We start from the raw sequence: 20,242 nt of genomic DNA on the forward strand, positions 1-20,242 counted from the left end.
GAATCAAGAGTCAAGAATATGGAATATCCAAAAGATACCACAGCTGATTTTTATTACATTTTTAATATTTTGTTTTATAGAACCAAATTTTGTGTCATCCTATGATATTGGAAACTTCACCTATTTCTTTTTTCGGGAAAATGCAGTGGAACATGACTGTGGCAAAACTATTTTCTCCAGAGTAGCCAGAGTATGCAAAAATGACATTGGAGGAAGATTTCTCCTGGAGGACACCTGGACAACTTTCATGAAAGCCCGACTAAACTGTTCTCGACCTGGTGAAATTCCATTTTATTACAATGAGCTCTTAAGAACGTTCTTCTTACCTGAGCAAGACATGCTTTATGGAATCTTCACGACGAATGTGTAGGTATCCACTTGAGCTTTTACCATTCTATGAAGGCACAATTTAGGTATAAAAACAGAAAATGCTAGAAATATTCATCTGGAAAGAGAAGGTGCAACTTAAAATGATTTTGTTTGCTTTCTCCCTAGTTCTGAGGAAGGGTCCTTGTCTCGAAACACCTAACTCCATTCACCTTTCCATAGTTGTTGCCTAGACTGAGTGTTTCCAGCATTTTCTGTTTTTATTTCAGAATCTGAGAATCTGCAGGTTTCATTGTTATTTTCATCAACTATAGATATACTCTTGTTAATGTAATTCTTTGCTCTTCAGATGTACTTATTAATACAGAGCAAGATGAAATTATGTTTATCAAGACTATTTAATTATACATGGGTATATTTCCTACAGGAACAGTATTGCAGCTTCAGCTGTCTGCATGTTTAATCTGAGTGCCATTACTCAAGTTTTTGCGGGGCCATTCAAATTCCAAGAGAATTCCCGTTCGGCCTGGCTACCATTTACAAATCCTAACCCTAATTTTCAGGTATTTATAACTCAGTAATTATCAAGTATTTATGACTGATGTATGAAACTTCTCATCACATTGCTTTGTACAGAAGAAAACAACAGTCATAGAAGAGTACAGCACAGGAACAGGCCCTTTGGCCCACGATGTTGTGGTGACCTAATTAAAATAGTAACTAAATGCCTAGCTAAACTAGTCCCTATACCAACATAATGTCCATATCCCTCTATTCTCTGCACATTCATGCACCTATTTAAAAGCCTCTTAATTACCCCTGTTGTATTTGGCTCCACTACCACCCTGGCAGTGGATTCCAGGCACCCACCTCTCTCTGTATACAAGAAGAATACTTGCCCTGCACATCTCCTTTGAACTTACCCTCTCTCACCTTAAATGTATGCCCCCTAGTATTAGACATTTCAACCCTGGGGAAAAGATACTAGCTGCCTACTCTATCTATGCCTCTCATAATCTTATAAACTTCTGTCAGGTCTCCACTCGGTCTCCACCACTCAAGAGAAAACAACCCAAGTTTGCCTAACTTCTCCTCATAGTACATGCCTTCTAATCCAGGCAGCATCCTGGTAAACCTCTTCTACATCCTCTACAAAGTCTCCACATGCTTCCTATAATGGGGCGATCAGAATTGAATGCAATACTCCAGATGCGGCCTAACTAGAGTTTTTTAAAACATAACTTCCCGACTCTTGAACTCATTGCCTCGACTAATAAAGGCAAGCATGCCATATGCCACCTTTACTACCTACCCTATCAACCTGTGCAGCCACTTTCAGGGAGCTATGGACTTGGACCCTAAGATCCCTCTGCACATCAACACTTTTAAGGGTCTTGTCATTAACAGTGTACTGTCCTTTTACATTTCATCTCCCAAATTGCAACATCTTACATTTGACTGGGTTAAACTCCATCTGCCATTTCTCTGCCCATATCTGCAACTGATCTATATCCTGATATATCCTTTGGCAACCTTCTATGCTATCTACAACACCACCAATCTTTGTATCGTCTGCGAACTTACTAGCCAACCCATCTACATTTTTATCCAGGTCATTTTTATATATATCCCATTGACCACTACCCCCTCTCTTCTATGGGCAAGCCAATTCTGAATCCAAACTGCCAAGTCACCATGGTTCCCATGCATCTTAATCTTCTGGATGAACCTACCATGGGGGACCTTGTCAAACACCTTACTAAAATCTGTTTATACAACATCCACAGCTCTACCTTCATCGATCACCTTTGTCACCTCCTTGAAAAACTCAATCAAGTTAGTAAGACACAACTTGCTCCGCACAAATCTGTGCTGACTGTCCCTAATTAGGTAATGGTTTTCCAAAAGCTTATAAACCCTATCCCTAAGAATCTTCTCCAAAGGTTCCCTACCACTGACATGAGATTCACCGGTCCATAGTTTCCGGGATTATCTCTATTTCTTTTCTTGAATAACGGAACAACATTAGCTACTTGCCAGTCCTCTGGAACCTCACCTGTGTCTAGAGAGGACATGAAAATCTTGATCAAGGCCCCAGCAACCTCGTCTCTTGCCTCTCTCAATAACCTGGGGCACATCCCATTTGGCCCTGGGGACTTATCCACCTTTATGTTCTTTAAGAGACACAACACGACCTCTTTCTTTATCTCAAAATGCCCTGGCATATTAACATCCTCCACAATTATCTCGCTATCCTCCATGTCCATCTCCTTGGTAAATACCAAAGGAATGTACTCATTTAGGACCTTGCCCACATCCTCTGCCTCCAAGTACATGTTCCCTCCTTTATCCTTGAGTGATCATTCCCTCTCCTAGTTATCCTCTTGCTCTTGATGTATTTATAGGATGCCTTGGGACTCTCTTTAATCCTACTTGCCAAGGACTTTTCATGGCCTCTTCTGGCTCTCTGACCTTCCTTGTTATTGGAACATACCTGTCCTGTACAGTTGGTCTTTAAACACCCTCCACATGTCAGATGTGGACTTGCTCAAAAACAGCTGTTCCCAATTAGCTCTCCCTAATTCCTGCCTAATGCTCTTGTAATTTGCCCTGCTCCAATTTAATACTGTCCCCCAAGATCCATACATATCCTTATCTATAGCCGTCTTAAAACTTAAGGAGTTATGGTCACTGTTCCCTAAATGTTCTCCCACTGAAAGGTTAGTCACCTGGCCAGGCTCATTTTCCAACACCAGGTTCAGTATGGCCCCTCCTCTCATTGGACTATCTATACACTGATTTAAGAAACCTGCCTGGATACACCTAATAAATTCTGCCCTGTCTGAACCTCTTGCACTAAGGAGGTCCCAGTCTATATTGGGGAAGTTGAAGTCACCCATGACAACAACCCTGTTGGTTTTACACCTTTCCCTAATCTGCCTGCATATCTGTTCCTCAATGTTCCAGTAGCTATGGGGGGAATCTGTAGTATAATAGCATCAGAATGATTCACCTTCCTTATTTTTGAGTTCTACCCATGTAGACTCAGTGGATGAGCCCTCCATTCTGTCCCCTCTGAGTGCAGCTGTGATATTGTCCCTGATTAATAATGCAACTCCCCCCACCCCACTTCCCTCCCTCTATCTTTTCTAAAACATCAAAAACCCTGGAACACTAATTATCTTAATTGTAAAATGTGTGCTGTACTATTCCGTGATAATTATTTCAACACGCGTTCATTACTTTATTTGTTTCTCTTTGTAAATTCGACCTGAAACTTGCCTTTTTGTTATCTTTTCTTTATTAGTGTGGTACTATCGATTATGGTCCTTACATGAATCTCACAGAGAGGAACCTCCAGGATGCTCAAAGATTTATTCTTATGCATGAAGTGGTGCAGCCGATATTTCCAATCCCTTTCTTCATGGAGGACAATAGTCGATTTTCCCACATAGCAGTGGATGTTGTGCAGGGAAAGGATATGCTCTTTCATGTTATGTACTTGGCTACAGGTACCACAAATTAATTCATAGTGATTACACATTATTATGGCAATCATCAGCATAATAAAGTTTGGTAAACATTTAATAATAGAAAGCTCACATAGATGTGATTGCAAATTTGTGATTACTTGTCACCTTGATAGAAATTTGTTTACTTGTGTCCCAAAGATCATGAAAGTAAGGACCAAATCTGGTGAATAAGTAGCCTGTGTTTCATTGATATTTTTAATATTTAAAATCTCTAAAGCATTTGTATTTGTAGCTGGACAAATTTTTAAAGTTATCCAATTGCATCTTCAGACAAAGACTTGCACCACAGGTGTCAATAGAGTATGTTGTCTCAATTATTTAATTCCAGCGTTGGCAGCTGAACCTCATTCATAGATAGTCATTGGCTCCAGGTTATAGTATAGTAAGTTGTATATTGCAGAAACAATGGCAGTGCACTGTATATCTTCAACTCAGTTTCTTGTTAGTGTGAATTTATGACTACTTTATTATATTTAAAAGTCCCATTAATTTATCATTGGTTGACTCCGAAGTTGACCAAGGTGAATTATGTGATGCACGCTGTCAGTCTTCCTGAATGGAAGAGATTTTCAAATAGTAATCTGACAAAGAGATTTGGGGAAACATTAGCTCGCATCAAGGATAATTTATATTTTGACAATTGTGTACAAGAGGTATTGATTCAGCTGTCCATTATACAGTATATCTCTCTCAATCATAATGGTTGACTGAGTTGATGCTTGTTATTTTACATTATTGACAAAAGTCAACATTTACCTCGAGTGTTTTTGGTTTAATTGAAATATTTGACTTTTTATTTTCACTTTTTACCAACTTATGAATTCTATTTATGACAGCTACCTCAGCATAAAATCTGTTGAATTTATAACAAGTTATACATCCAGGATACAACAAAACCTTAAATCATCCTATAATTCTATTCAATATAGAATATAATGGTTTAATAAGAGATTGTTTTTGCATTAAACTGAAAAACATACTCAAAAAAAAATAGCAAAGGATGGTTATGAAGAGTCAATATTTTGGGCCGAGACCATTCATCAGGACTGAGAAGAAAGAGGGCAGAAGCCAGAATAAAGGGGTGGGGTGGAGGGGGAGGAGCACAAGCTGGTGGATGCCAGGTGAATCCAGGTGAAGGAGAAAGGTAGTTAGGTGGGGGAGGGGTGCAGGTGGAATGATGTGAGAAGCTGGGAACTGATAAGTGGAAGAGTCAAAGGGCTGAACAAAATGGAATCTGAGAGGGGAGGATAGTAGACCATGGAATAAAGGGTCTATTAGCACCCAGCTTCTCGCATCATTCCACCTGCACCCCTCCCCCACTTACCTACCTCCCCCCCCCCCCCACCTGCTTTCACCTCTCACCTGCCAGCTCGTGCTCCTCCCCCTCCCCCCACCCTTTTATTCTGGCTTCCGCCCTCTTTCTTTCCAGTCCTGATGATGGGTCCTGGCCTGAAACGTTGACTGTTCATTTCCCTCCATGGATGCTGCCTGACCTGCTGACTTCCTCCAGCAATTTTGTGTGTGTTGCTCTGGATTTCCAGCATCTGCAGTCTCTCTTGTGTCTCCAAAGGATGGTTATGCTTAGAAACTGAAATTGAAACATTGTCATATGTTGTCAAAGTGATTTTGATGAAATAATTAAGTTGAAACTGAAAAAAAATGAATTAAATACACATTCAGTGTAGAAAGTAGAATTTAACCATGCACCTTGTGCCATAGTGTCAAAATAATGAAAGTTTCAGGAAGTCCTAATGGACTTTATAGCCAATGAAGTACTTTTGATGAGTCGTCAGTGCTGTAATTGAGGAATTGTGCCAGTCAGCTGCTACAAAGCATGTTCCACAAATAGCTTTGTGAGAGTGACCAGTAATTTTTTTTTTAAATAACGATAAGAGATAAATATTGACCAGAACAGCTGGCGAAACTTCCCTGTAGTTTGGCAAAATGATACCAGGGGAACGTGTCTCATGAAAGGGCAGAAAGAGTTTGAGTTCAACTTTGCCTCTGAGAAACTGTACTTATCTCTGTGCTGCACTGGAGATTCAACCTAGATTTCTGAGATGACAGTTTGCAATTAACCAAAGCCAACTCAAAAAGATCACACATTAAGTTGCAGCTACGTGTCATTATCATGATGTCAGAGACTGGCCATCATCATCTCTGCTGCTGGTCACCGTGGCACATCACCAGTTGTGTGAGTGGCTAGCATAAGTTCAAGCTATATTGCTCTGCCTATTGGCAGAATGCCCCATTTAAAGGGGAGGAGCATTTTGGTTTCAGCAGTTGGTGCGTCATTCCAAATATTATTTGATCATGATAGAGGAGAGAAGGCACTCTGAATTTCTGAAGCATAACTTGAGGCTTTGGTTGATGAGTTGTAGAATTGCAGAAGATCAGGAGGCTCAGCATGCACATAATGAAAGCACTGAGAGAGGACAGCTGTGGAGATGAATGTTTCAAAGACTTGGATGCAATGCCACATAAAACTTGGTGAGCTCTCACAAATGGTAAAGTCATGAAATTAATTCTTCAAATACCATGCCCCAGTAGTTTTATGCACAGCGTGAGTGACCTTACACCTCTACTATTCATCTGCCAATAATATCAATCAATCAGAACTGGGACATAATAATCAAAGCCACACCTCAACCCATAGAGTAATACCTACTTCACAACCACATCTTGGCTCCCAAATACAGCCAGGAATTCAACATAACAGCCACATCAATCAAACGCATTGTGGTTCTCGCTTCTCTGCTTTTCAATTTCTCTGGTTTTGTGTGTTCTGAGATGGTTAATGATGCCAGTGTGGGACTGTAGCCTCTTCCACAGATGAGATAGGAGGTGCTGAAAGCACAGGTGCAAGGGTAGCTTGTACTGAGGTGGTGCCCTCCTTCTGTTTTGAGAAAATTGTTGAATCATTTCTTCTGCCTGCTTGGTAATCTCACCTAGTGACAGAGCTTGGAATAGTGCATCTGTTTTGAGAGAATGGTGAAAAACATGGCCTGCTTATGTAGCCCACTGTGTGTAATTAGATCCTCCCTACTGGGGATGATGACCTGGGAGAAGACACTGAAGTTGGTTTGCTTATCCTTCCAGGAGGATTTTGCAGAGATGGCACTGGTGGACAGAATTGTGGCAAAGGATCGCAGGACAGAAATGTTAAAGGTTTCTCCTTCCACAGATGCTGCCTGACCTGAGTTTTTCAGCATTTTCTGCCTTTGTTTCAAAGACTGAAAATGCTGATTTGGTGTTTTGCCAGTTCCTTCAGTTGCCTACTGTAGGTAATCCATGTCTTGGAAGCACCTGGGAGGGCAGGGATCACTGGGAGACCATAGTTACGGAGCAATACAGCATGGATATAAGGCCTTCGGCCCAATGAGTCCATGCCGACCGCAGTGTCCACCCAGCTACTCCCAATTTCCTGCGTTCAGCCCATATCCCTCTAAGCCCAGCTCGTCCATGTCCCTATCTAAGTGCTTCTTAAATGCTACTATTGCACCTGCCTCAGCCACTTCCTCTGGCAGCTCATTCCATATACTCACCACTAACTGTGTGGAAAAAGTTGCCACTCGGGTCACTTTTACAAATCTTTCCCCTCTCATCCTACATCTATGCTCCATAGTTTTGGGCTCCCCTACCCAGGGGTAAAGACTATTACCATCCACCTTATTTATGCCTCTCATAATTTTAAACATTTCTATAAGGTCACCCCTCATCCTCCTACATACCAAGGAATAAAGACCTATCCTTATAACTCGGGTACTCTAGTCCTGGCAACATCCTCGTAAATCTTTTCTGCACTCTTTGCAGTTTAACCACATCTTTCCTATAAACAAGGTGACCAAAACTGTACACAGTACTTCATGTGCGGCCTTGCCAACGACTTATACTACTGCCCAACTCCTATACTCAGTGCCCTGACTGATGAAGGCCAGCGTGCTAAACACCTTTCTTTACCACTATCTGTGATGCCACTTTCAACGAGCTATGCACTTCTACTCCTAGGTCCCTTTGTTTCATTCCTTAGTTCCCTACCATTCATAGTATAAGTCCTACGCTGGTTTGATTTCCAAAATGCATCACCTCGCACTTATCTGTATTGAAATTCATTTGTCACTCATTGGCCCACTTCCCTAACTGATCAAGATCCCCCTGTAATCTACGATAACCTTCACTATCAACAACACCTCCTAATTTCATGTCGCCCGCAAACTTACTGATCAAGCCTTGTGCATTCACATCCAAATCATTTATATAAATAACAAATAGCAAGGTCCCAAAACTGACCCATGCAACACACCACTAGTCACTGGTCTCCATTCCAAGAAACAACCTTCAACTACCACCCTCTGCTTCCTAACTCCCAGCCAGTTTTGATCCACCTAACTGGTTCACCCTGGATTCCATGGGACCTAACCTTCCAGACCAGCCTACCATGTGGGACCTTGTCAATGGCCTTGCTGAAGTCCAAATAGACAACATCCACTGCCCCACCCTTATCTGCCTTTTTCAAAAAAACTCTAAAAGGTTTGTCAAGCATGACTTTCCACTCACAAAGCCTGCTGACTCCTCCTAATCAGACTTTGTCTATCCAAATGCTGGTAGATCCTGTCCCTCAGAATTCCCTCCAGTAACTTGTCCACTACTGATGTCAGGCTGACTGGCCTGTAGCTCCCTGGCTTATCCTTGCTACCCTTGTTAAGCAACGGAACAACATTAGCCATCTTCCAGCCTTCAGGAATTTCTCCATTGGCTAATGATGAAGCAAATATCTTCACAACAGCCTCTGCAGTTTCTTCTCCAGCCTCCCACAAAGTCTGAGCATGGACTCAGTCAGGCCCTGGGGATTTTTCCACCTTAATGCACTGTAAGGCTGCAAATACCTCCTCCCTGGTAATGTGAATGTTCTCCAACATATCACCATTTGTTTTCCTTCTCTCTTGAGCATCCATTATTTTCTCCTTAGTAAACACTGAGGAGAAATATTCATTAAAATTCCCACCCATGTGCTGTGGCTCGAGACGTAGTCGAGATCGTGTGGCAGGTCTGAGGTTCAATGATCAAATGCCTTTTATCTGAATTGACAAGAGGATGTGTTGGTACGTTGAAACTAGTGGTGAATTCCACCATCAATGTCTGCCTTTGATGAGGCCTTGCAGTGGACCTTTATTAGCCGAGGGTAGTTTGATGTAGTATGGGGCAGTTTGGTCAAGGACCTTTGTCCTGCGGATGATGATGGTGAGTGCTGTCCTCCCCATATGCTTCAGCTGAAGGGCCTGTTTCTATGCTGTGTAACTCTGAGTCCATGAATGAGTTGATGATTGCTTCAGGCTTGGCCTCCGTGCATGTACACATGTAAGGACTGTCTGCATACTGCAGCCCGACTACTAGGGTTCAGGGGAACTTAGTTCTGGTGTGTAGTCAGTTTCCCATCAGTTCTGAGAATAAGCACCCCCCCCCCCCCCCCCCCCCCGTGAAGTTTGTTGAAGGCGAGGTGCAACATTGTGGTGAGAAAGATTTGAGAAAAGTGTCAGGGCAATGAATGTAGAACATAAGACACTACAGCACAGTACAGGCCCTTCGGCCCACAATGTTGTGCCGACATTTTATCCTGCTCTAAGATCCATCTAACCCTTACCTCCCACATAGCCCCCTATTTTTCTATCATTCATGTGTCTCTCTAAGAGTCTCTTGAATGTCCCTAATGTCTCTGCCCCCACAACCTCTGCAGGCAATGTGTTCCACGCACCCACCACTCTAAAAAAAACTTACCCCTGACATCCCCCTTATACCTTCCTCCAATCACCTTAAAATTATGTCCCCTTGTGTTAGCCATTGTCACCCTGGGAAAAAGTCTCTGACTGTCCACTCAATCTATGCCCCTTATCTTGTAAACCTCTATCAAGTCGCCTCTCATCCCCCTTCTCTCTAAAGAGAAAAGCCCCAGCTCGCTCAGCCTATCCTCATAAGACATGCTGCAGTCTTGTTTGATACCAATCTTTACTGAGATTGGCTGCATTGTAAACCTGTTGGTTAGGATAGCGGCATGTTCATAGCAGCTCCTCCTTCCCACATTTGATTTCCCCTCTAATTTCACAAGCTCTTCTGAATTACAAGCTCATGGTATGTGAAAGCATATGCTTCCCTACTCCCCACACAAGAATTCCACACTTGTGCTTTTCTCCTATCAGCTAATCAAGAATTTTCATCAGACAGCTGATAATTGAATATGATTGCAATGATGGCACGTTGTCACTTGCAGTCAGCAGCTTGTGCAGTTTTACACACTATGGAGGTTATCTTGAGAGGGAATCTGCAGCCAGAGTAGGGGGAAAGAGTAGTCTAGGTTTCAAATCCATTGGGACAAGCTGTTGCACACAATTTATGTTGTAAAAGATTTAATTGTGAACTCTACGGAGCAGGCATGTAGGCATTCATTATGAAATATTGGATGCATTGGCAGGTTTGGCAAGGGTGTATGCAACGTAAACAGGCACTGGGGAATCTGATATCAATCTTGCACAGGGCTCAGGAGTTTGGAGCCTGTCCTCTCCAGCATAGAAGTGGTAGTCAACTTAGTATCAACAGTTGTCTTCAGAAGTTCCATGCACTGTTTGTTTGCTAGTGTCTTGGCTTTCTTTGCTGCAAATACAGGATCGACCTAATGTCGTAGTCCTGCATTGGAATCTCAAGCTTCTGTCCATCAGGCTCTGCTTGCTGCCGTGTAACCTCAGACAGATGGATGCTGTGGGCCTGCTATTTTCTGCGCTGGGAGAATGTGATGTGTTCTACTCTAGAATAGAGAACGTCTATGTCCTCTTGAGTACGGCTGTATATTGCAGAGTGCAAAATGTTGCAACATTCCTTTCTCACCAGGTGTCAAAGTTAATGGCTACAGTGAGTTTAAGAGCCACTGGCATCATTGGCAACCTCATACGGTGACTAAAGCACCCATGTCTAGGAGCAAGTTTTTTTTTGCTGAAACCTTAAATAGGAGGTCTAGTATTCTTCTGTTGTACCATTCATAAATCTAACCAACAATCAGAACTAACCTGCAAAAAAAAATTGATGATCCTTCTATATACCTCTTGTTGGTAGGTCTTTCTTGCTGCACTTTCCATTAAGTATGTCAAACACATGGTATTGACTTAAATGTTTGAAGTCCAATTTGTTAGAGTTGCTGCTGGAATGGCAGAGTAATATAGTAAGGATGAGAGTGGCGCAGGGAAAACAGAATGAGGAGAGTTAAAGTGATCAAGGTGTCTAGGGGGTTCCTGCAGGAAGAATGGGTTGTAAGAACAGAGTGGGGAGGGTAGAAAAGAAACTAGGAAGGTGGTGCATGATAATGTGGGAAGGGTGAGGGTAAGGGTAAGGGCAAAGAAAAGTATGATTGAGCCAGTGTGAGGGATTTTGGAAATGTTCAGTATAGTTAATTACATAATGATTTAAAACCTGCTATAGTAAACAGCCAGCAGAAACACATGATCAAAGATCTTACTAAGGCAGCGTCAGCTGGTTTTGCTTGGACTTCCATATCTCATAACTGAAAGATATTTATTTCATTATAGTGGCTATATCTCTGCTTAATATTGAATTCAACTTATGGTTGTGTTCTTTATTTAAAACTTTTATGTGAAGAATACTCCAGTGGGGGAAAGAATCATTTACTGCATGTAATAACTGTGTGGCCTTTGGCAAGGTGAGAATTTTCAAAGTTATAGATTGCCTGTCATGGATTCACCTAGCTTGGTGTCATATACTCTTGAAGCTGTTTGTAGAGCTAATTAAATTATGATTTATTGGATAGTCCTTTAATAAATGGTCTGTTATTACTTTTTTTTTGGAAAACTAATTCTTGACTTATTATTGCGGGCATATTAAATGAGAATTTATCACAGAAAAAAGTAAAGTCAGCCCATAGATTACAAAACACTGGAAAGAGCCTCAGTTTTATTTTTTGCTAACTAAATAATTTTGTTGGATAGTCCTTTATATTAATAAATAATTGGTTCTTTATCCATCCGCTCTGGAAATGTAGGAACAGGAAAGGCAAATTTTAAAAGAACACACAGTTAGACCATGATCCAGTTCTAGATGGGGTTAGCTTATCCACATTTTGACTAAGGGATTAATGGTTTCCCGTGGGGTCTTCTGGATTTATACCTTCTTGGCATTATTTCCATTAAGCCCTTTTACAAAAATGTAGCTGTTCATAGTGCATCCGTGTTCTAAATCCCCCACTCAAGGAAGCATCCTGTCAGCATTGACCCTGGTAATCCCCCTTGGAATCTTATACATTTCAGTAAGATGACCTCTCATTCTTCGAAACCCTTATGAATATAGGCACAAACTGCTCAATCTCTCTCCATAAAGTATGTCAATCCCTGGGATCAACCTAGTGAACCTTAACTGCACAACCTCCAATGCAAGTATATCTTTAAATATGGAGACCAAAACTGTAGACAGTACTCCAGGTGGGGTCTCATTAGAGCCCTGTAAAGTTGCATAAAGCCTTCCCTACCTTCATATTCCACAACCCTTGTTGTAAAGGCCAATGTTCCATTAGCCTTCCTATTTACTTGCTCTACGTGCATGCTCATCCTTTGTTTTGTGTTCCAAGACCCTTGGATCCCTTGTACAACAAGATATTTTGTAAACTTGATCCATTTTAATAATAATTTGCTTTTTTGTTCTTCTAATTTTGTGGGTAACCTCACAATCCCAGCACTGATTCCTATGGCACTCAAGACTTACTGATTGCCAGTCCAAAAATAATCTATTTACCTGACTGTTATCTGTTAGTTATCTGCTCCTTGTGGCAATGCAATATCCTAGCCCTATGCTCTCTCATCTCAGGCATTAACCTTGCATGTGCCACCTTATTGAATGTTTTCTGGCAATCCAGATACATCACTACTGGTTTCTCTTTATCCTCCCCATTACATCCTTGAAGAGCTCCACCAAATTCATGAACCATGATTTCTCTTTCATGAAACCATGTTGACTCTGCTTACTGTCTTGTGATTTTCTAAGTGCATCCTCTTAGAAAATTTCCTATTACCTCCTCAATAACGGATTCCAGCATTTTAGCAATGAAAGACATTAGGTTAGCTGGCCTGTAGTTTCCTACTTTGTCTCCCTCTTGAATAGTGATGTTATATTTGCAGTTTTCCAATCCTCTGGGACCTCTCCAGTATCTAAGGAATTTTGGTAAATTTCAACCAATGCATTCTCTGTCCCTGCAGTGACTCTTAAGACCCAGGTGCAGGCCATCAGATTTAAGTGACTTGTCAGCCTTCAGCACATTAGTTGCCTAGTACCTTTTCTCTAGTGATAGTTTTAAGTTCCTCCCTCCCTGTGGCCCCTTGATTATTTAAAGTGCAAACTCCATCACGTGAATGTCAGGGAACAACTTCTGCACCCATATTATTTATGAAACTAACATTGAAGTGTGCACCCACACAGACAATTTGAACAGATTTCAATGTTCACCCCCATTCCTTCCATTCAATCTCTTTCGGTGTATCCCTTGTCAACAATTTGAAGAACTGATCCCTAGTGTTGATTGTTGATCCTTTTCCAGAGTCTATTGCTTCCTCTTCAGTACTGTTGCTGTCAGAGGGACTTTAACAAACATAAGTCTGTTTCATTCTACTGGACATATTAATTGCCTCTGTGACCCTGGAATAAAAAGAGGGTATAATCATGTCCCTCCAAGACAATATCTGCAATTATATCCAAACTGCAATACAATGAGGTGCATTATATTGAGGTTGCACTATTTGTTATTGAAAGGTGAAACAATGCAACTCATTCTCTGGCCTCCAGTCCTTTTGCTCCACGTATACTACTCTTCCCACTTCTTCCTTGGACATCTAACTCTTTCACAACCTCTAACAATAACTTATTTACCATCTTTAATTTAGATTGATCTGAGAAAACCATTTACACAGAAAAACATAGAAAATAGGAACCAGGAGTAGGATATTCAGCCCTTCCAGCCTGCTCCACCATTCAATATGATCACGGTGATCATTCAGATTCAGTACCCCTAGCCAGTTTTCCCCACATGTGCCTTGATCCCTTCAGCTGTAAGAACAATATTTAACTCCTTGATGAATATATTTAATGATCTGGCTTCAACTGTTCTCTGTGAAAGAGAATTTCACAGGTTCACACTCTGTGGGAGAAGAATGTTTACCTCATTCTTAAATGGCTTACACCTCATCTTATGACCCCTGGTCCTGGACTCCCTGCCATTAGGAATATCATTCCTGCATTCGATCTGTGCCGTTCTGTTTAGGTTTCATGTTGACTGCTCTTGTGCAGTGCTTCCAGATCAATTGTAAACAAACTATGTGACAGCAATCAAAAAGCATGTATGATATTTCCATTTGTGAAGCTGGCATGTGTCTACTTGTGACTGATGTCATCTATGAATTATCTGATCCATTTGTGTTGTTGAGATAAATGTTTATCATTCCACTCTGCCAACCGTGACGTATGTTGATTCATCTTCCTTCGTTTTGTTTGCTTGTCAAGGTAAAGGATGGTTGTGCAGTCAGTGAAACTTCTGTTTCATTCCAGTAAATTAGTTTGAAGATTATGATATCCCCTAACTGCATCTGAATGTGGAAAGAAAATTATGCATCATAATTACAGATCCTCAGATAAAATTCAGTCATCAGAAAATAGATTTTGTGTTGGCCCAGATCTCTCTTCATCGTAAGGATGTTATTCAACACCTGTGTTAGAAAAATCATTCTGAGAAGTTTCATTAGACAGAGGACTTGAATCTAAAGTTAGCAAGGTCAAATATATACTTCCAGCCATTTAACCTTAAATTACCAAAGCATGATAAATCTTCTGTACGAAATGTCTGAATCCATTTCTTAACAATGTTGGCAGTGGGGATGGTTTTATTTATTTTCATTGTGGCAGTCGCCCTCCCTGCTGCTAATGCAAATTGAACACTTGTACTGCTGAGGACTTGGTTACACTGTTTTATCTTTTTATTATCTCCACAAGTAAAACTGATGTGACTGAGCTTCAAAAATAAGCACAGGTGAAATGTTCAGTTTCTTGACAGGAGATGTTTAATGTGGCTGACTGCTGTCAACGATCTACCTACACCCCATGAAGCAAGTTACAAAATATTGAATACTCTTTACAAGGACATGCAAATCAATTTCACAGATAACAGACCAAAGTCATACTGTAGAAATGTACATTTTACTCTACTTTTGTAATTTGATATTAAATAATACAAATTCGGATTCTGCTGGGACACGGCAATACTTTTCTCTGCTTTCTTTCCCAATGATGATGATAATAAAGAAGATTGTCTGGACTTTCCTGGTTATTGCCAACTTCTGGACCTGCCAAAAGGTGGGGGGGGGGGGAAGCATTGGTGGGGAGGGTTCAGTTAGTTCTTCTTCAAACCTCTTCTGTTTCCTACCACAGCCAACATTGTTAAGAATGGATTCAGATATTTTGTGCAAGAGATTTATCATGCTTTGGTCAGCTCTATTTTGTGCTCAGGTGTTGTCCTGACAGATTTGTTGCACAACCAGTGGCATTTTCTCTAATCCTTTTTGGTGTCCCTCCAGGAGCTGCTCCATGTATCTGACCAGCTCCAGATGGATTGAAGTTATTGCATAGAACCAGAAAGCACGTAGCACAAAAACAAACTATTTGGCTCTACCAGTTCATGCTTTCTTCATGCTGTACTCGTATTCTTCTGTCATTCCTTTTCTAACTCTCTCAGCATAACACTCAATTTCCTTCTCTCCCATTTGCTTATCTGGCACCCCTTTTGAAGCAACTACACCATTTGCCTCAACTACTGTCAATCATTATTTCACTAGTCTCTTACAAAACAAGTTTCTTTTGAGTTCATCGATAAAGCAGGTGAAGATGGTCAGGCCTAAAGTTCTGGCTTTAAGTCTAACTCCAGAGATTTGACCAAAACATGTGGACAAACTAGTGCTGTAGAGAAGGTATGCTGCTTGTTGGAGGTACCACATATAAGATGCTAAACTGAGACTTGGTCTTTCAGGCACAAATAAAAATTGCAAGGTATTCTTTTGAAGGATGGGGAGATATCCTTGCTATCAATATTTATCCTTCAGTCAACAACTTGTGTGCAAATAACATTACAACAGTGACCACACATCCAGAGTATTTCATAGGTCCAAAGCACTGCAACATTCCTTAAAAAAAAGCATGAGAGGTGCGATATAAATCCAAGTCTTTCCATTTTTGTAGGGATTATGTTTTTTTTATTACTGTTATTAAGTTGTCTGTCTCTTGTATCTGGCTGACTATATTTTGTTCTATTGAATTATTAAACATATATAGCAGGGTTTCTGTTACCTGCTTCTTTGAATGTTTTGAATGTGCAATTGCAATTGATCCAGACCAGTGATTTTATCTCTTGTACTGGATTAGTTTTTTGACAGGGCCAAAACAAAAAGCAGAAGACTTACCTCCTGCTATCCTACTAACATGAGGAAAAGAATTTAAATACACTGAGGATAATACATGAATGCAGTCTGTTTGGTTTATTTTGTTGTTTATTGCACTTGAGCAGAATGTTCTATATCATATTTACTTATTTATCACTTACCTTATGTAATCTTAAATGTTAACAATGTTTCTGCCTCAACAATTAAACCCATACAGTTCCAGCCTCTCAATTTGGTGCTAAGTCACTTCTCTTGCTCTTATGTTTACTCTGATACATGGTTACCTGCTCTTGATCCCTCAACCACTGGAAATGGGATCCTTCTATTTATTGTCATATCCTGTAAATATTTTAAGTGGCTCTGCCTTGCTGTTCTCTAATCTGAATTTTTCTTAAAAAAAAAGCCCTGACTTTTAAGATGTCTTTGCATTTGAATTTTCTCACACCAGATTGCATCCTTTTGAGTTTGGAATGTAACTTCACTAGCCTTGTATCCTTCCTGTAGTCTGGAGTTCAAAACTTATCCTGACCTTAGTGTTGTAGCAGCTTGCCAATGAGGAAAAAACATTGTATTAGTTTTAGTTTTTATAATATCTTGAGATGTAAATTTCACCGTTGCTTACTCTTCAGAGCTGTATTGATTTTAATTAATATTATTAATGGAACATTATAATTTTGAGAGCACAGAAGGCTCAAATTTGAGCCTTAACACTCAACACATCACACAGAAGGAACACAGTAATCTTTATATTCAAGATAGCATATAATCTGTTGAGTTGTGGAAAAAATAGTTAATTTTTTTTATCCTGACATTTTTCGTGATGTGTATTGGTTGAACAATGAAATTGTAAGACTATAGTGCACCACTTCATCCATTATACCCATGCTGGGTTTGAGAATGGCTGTATTGATTAGTTATGGCAGACTTTTTACTTTTGCCTGTCAAGTATTTGTAATATATTTGAGTGTATTGATTTTGGGAAATAAAATAAAAATGAACAAGTGGATATTGTCATTTGTTACTGGCCATTATTCCATCAGTTCTTTTGATCAGAATCTTTCTCGCATCTCCCTTACAGACTATGGGACCATTAAGAAAGTTCTTGTACCTGTGAACCAAAGCGGGAGTGGCTGTTTGTTGGAAGAAATAGAACTTTTTCCAGCTGATCAGCGAGAACCCATAAGGAACCTCCAGATACTACACAGTCAAAGTGTTCTGTTTGTTGGCCTTCGGGAACATGTGATAAGATTCCCTCTCAAACGCTGTACCTTTTACAGAAGTCAAAGGTATCATCTTTGAACAGTCGTAACATTTTAGAATGTGTGAAGAATACTTCAGCTGCATTGTCAAAAGGTCACATTCTGCTTTGGCATTTGAAAAACCTCAAATAGCATTTGGGAGGACAGGAGAACCACTATTAGCTAACTCTTTTCATGTACTCTTGCACTGAAATGTCAACATTATAGTTTTTAACTGTATAGACTGAACAGTATCCTTTCTGGTTATGCATGGAGAGAGGAATTTCCAAGTATAGTGTAATTATATTGAGAAAATGTGTTAAAAGAACCAGAGCCTTTTGTAGGAAATTGTAGGAAACCATTAAAAAAAATTAAAAAAGCACAAGTGATCAGTCAAAAAGATATGTTAAGCGATGTGGTGACATAAGAGACTGCAGATGCTGGAATTTGAAGCAAAAAATAAAAAAATGAACTCAGTGGGTCAGGCAGCATCTGTGGAGGCAAAGGGATGTTTGACATTCGGGTCAAGACCCTGCAACAGGACTGAGAGTGCAGAGGGAAGATATCTGGTAGGAAAGAGAGGCAAGGGCTGGTAGGTGATAGGTAGAATCTACTGAAATGGAGTAATGATGGGCAGATGGAGCCAGGGGAGGGGAGAGGGAAGGTAGAGACAGGCTGGAGGTGATTAAATGGTACCATATAAGGTAGGGATGATAGGCAGATGGAATCAGGTTGGGTGGGGGGGGGTGGGCAGTGGGGGAGAGGAGGGATTAGTTCAAAGATGGAGGCTTGGCAGGTGATAGGTGGTAAAAGATGAGGGAAAAAATGGTGTGAGGTTTGGAGTTTAAAAGCATGCAAGTTGTAGAATAGAGACTGACAGGTTATGCATTCTGAAACTTTGCCCTGGGAAAGACTGAGGAGATGGGGCATCAAAGTCTTGACTTTTAACACTGACTCCAAATCTCACCCATATCCTAAACCTAATTTCCGGACTCTCAATCTTCATTCCAGGTTGTCCAGTCCAATCCAACCCTGCTTAATCTCTTGACAAACCCCCTGCCAGTACTGGTAATCTATGAGTAGGAATGCTAGATCTGTGTGGTGGTGGGTGGAGGGACTGCAATACTGTGGAGCAAAGGACAACAAACTCTAGCACAGAAGTTAATGCCTTTGGTCTCCAGCCCAGATATTATGCCTGGATAACACTTGGTTTGGTTAGAACTGGACTGAACCCTGGGCTGTGTATTCCACGTATCTGGTTTCCGTGTTAATATTCATCAAGAGGCAAAAGAAGTCCAGCAAATTTGGTATGCTGTTGAATCAGTGGTGGAAAGATAAGTCACTTGCAGAAAAGCTATACCATTCTAGCCAACGGTACCAGGAGAATGCAGGTTTTTGTAGATATTACATTAATCATGGTCAGTGCTGGCAGCTTGCAATTTGTTGTGCAGCGTAAGTAGAACAATTGTGGTCGGTACACAAAGAAATATTGAAGAGACTAGGGTTCTGATAATAGGTGAGTTTATCTTATTTGTTTTTGTTGTCTGGAGTGCATAGTGCTGACAGCCACTGTTCACTTCAGTTTACTCTGGGGATTGTGGGCAGAAAGTGGTGAGCACTAAAACCATAGGTTGATGATTCCAGTTTCTCCCTTTTCAATTTTCTCAGCTATTTAGAAGCTGAAGGCAGAAACCACTCAACAGCACATTCTGGCTGAGCCAGCACACAGAGGTACTTAATGATGTATTGACAGTCATAGGCTTTTCATCTTGTATCGTCCATCAAACCAGCTTCTCATCAAAGGAGCTTTGTGGGCTTTTTATTGCAGTTCACGTTTTGTCTCTTCTATCTCAGACGGTCCATGGGCATTAAACCTCATTTGGATTAGAGTTTTCAAAGCAGAGATCACAAAAGTTATGTCTGGGCTGCTTTGGCACCATTAATCAGCAGGAACATTAGGCTGTGGATTAACTAGAAGAATTATGAAAAATAAACTTTACATGGTTGAAATAATAATGGAAGTGCTTGACATGTCGATGAATGCAGTGACAATAAGCACAGTATTACTTCATGTCTGAGTTATTTGCCGACTTTTGTAATTTTTTTGCATTATGAAACCTAGACATACTGTATTTGACTACAGATGATCTTTGTAGTTTTTTTAAGTTCAATGGATATTTGTCTCTTTTATTCCAATGTACTCTCCACTTTTTGGTGCAGATTTTTATTAAAGCTTATAAGATGTTGTTCTGGTTTTGTGCCAGTGAGTGCTAAGTCCATCATGTTTACTAAGTTGATAATGATAGCTGATTTCAGGTGCTTACATGTACAGTACTTTGCTGTGATGATGCTATAATAATTATTTGTTAATTATTTCTATCATGTTGATATTAATGTAGGTGCGATTGGCATCAAGTACTGAGAAAATTTTAGGATCCTTTTAGTCTAGTTCAAGTGAAATTTGGCAGGAGCAGAACATCAGTCTATTCACACAACTAAAGGAAACCAATCTGACAAAGTGGGGTGGAGAAAGGATATTTTTTGTCTTAACCGTTCCTCTTATTTTTCATGATTAGTCTAGGAGGATTTCCAGTAGTTGGGAATTCTGTTAGTTAGGTCTCTGGTAAACAAAGTAGGAACCATTCCAACTTGGGGAAGGCAAGTAGGGCCTGAC

At 40.5% G+C, this 20,242-nt stretch overlaps 1 protein-coding gene across 5 annotated transcripts in view; it reads left to right on the plus strand.

Annotated features, from left to right (window-relative positions):
* Positions 1-20,242, plus strand: part of sema5a (sema domain, seven thrombospondin repeats (type 1 and type 1-like), transmembrane domain (TM) and short cytoplasmic domain, (semaphorin) 5A) — a 166,896-nt gene that overhangs the window by 76,063 nt on the left and 70,591 nt on the right. For all 5 annotated transcript variants that reach the window (XM_052016670.1, XM_052016671.1, XM_052016669.1 and 2 more), the window contains 4 exons: positions 81-366; positions 755-890; positions 3,635-3,839; positions 17,409-17,616. In XM_052016670.1, coding sequence (XP_051872630.1) covers positions 81-366; positions 755-890; positions 3,635-3,839; positions 17,409-17,616 — 835 coding nt within the window. The remainder of the gene's footprint in view (positions 1-80; positions 367-754; positions 891-3,634; positions 3,840-17,408; positions 17,617-20,242) is intronic.

This window comes from Pristis pectinata, chromosome 5 (genome assembly GCF_009764475.1).
Source record: "Pristis pectinata isolate sPriPec2 chromosome 5, sPriPec2.1.pri, whole genome shotgun sequence".
Lineage (NCBI taxonomy): Eukaryota > Metazoa > Chordata > Chondrichthyes > Rhinopristiformes > Pristidae > Pristis > Pristis pectinata.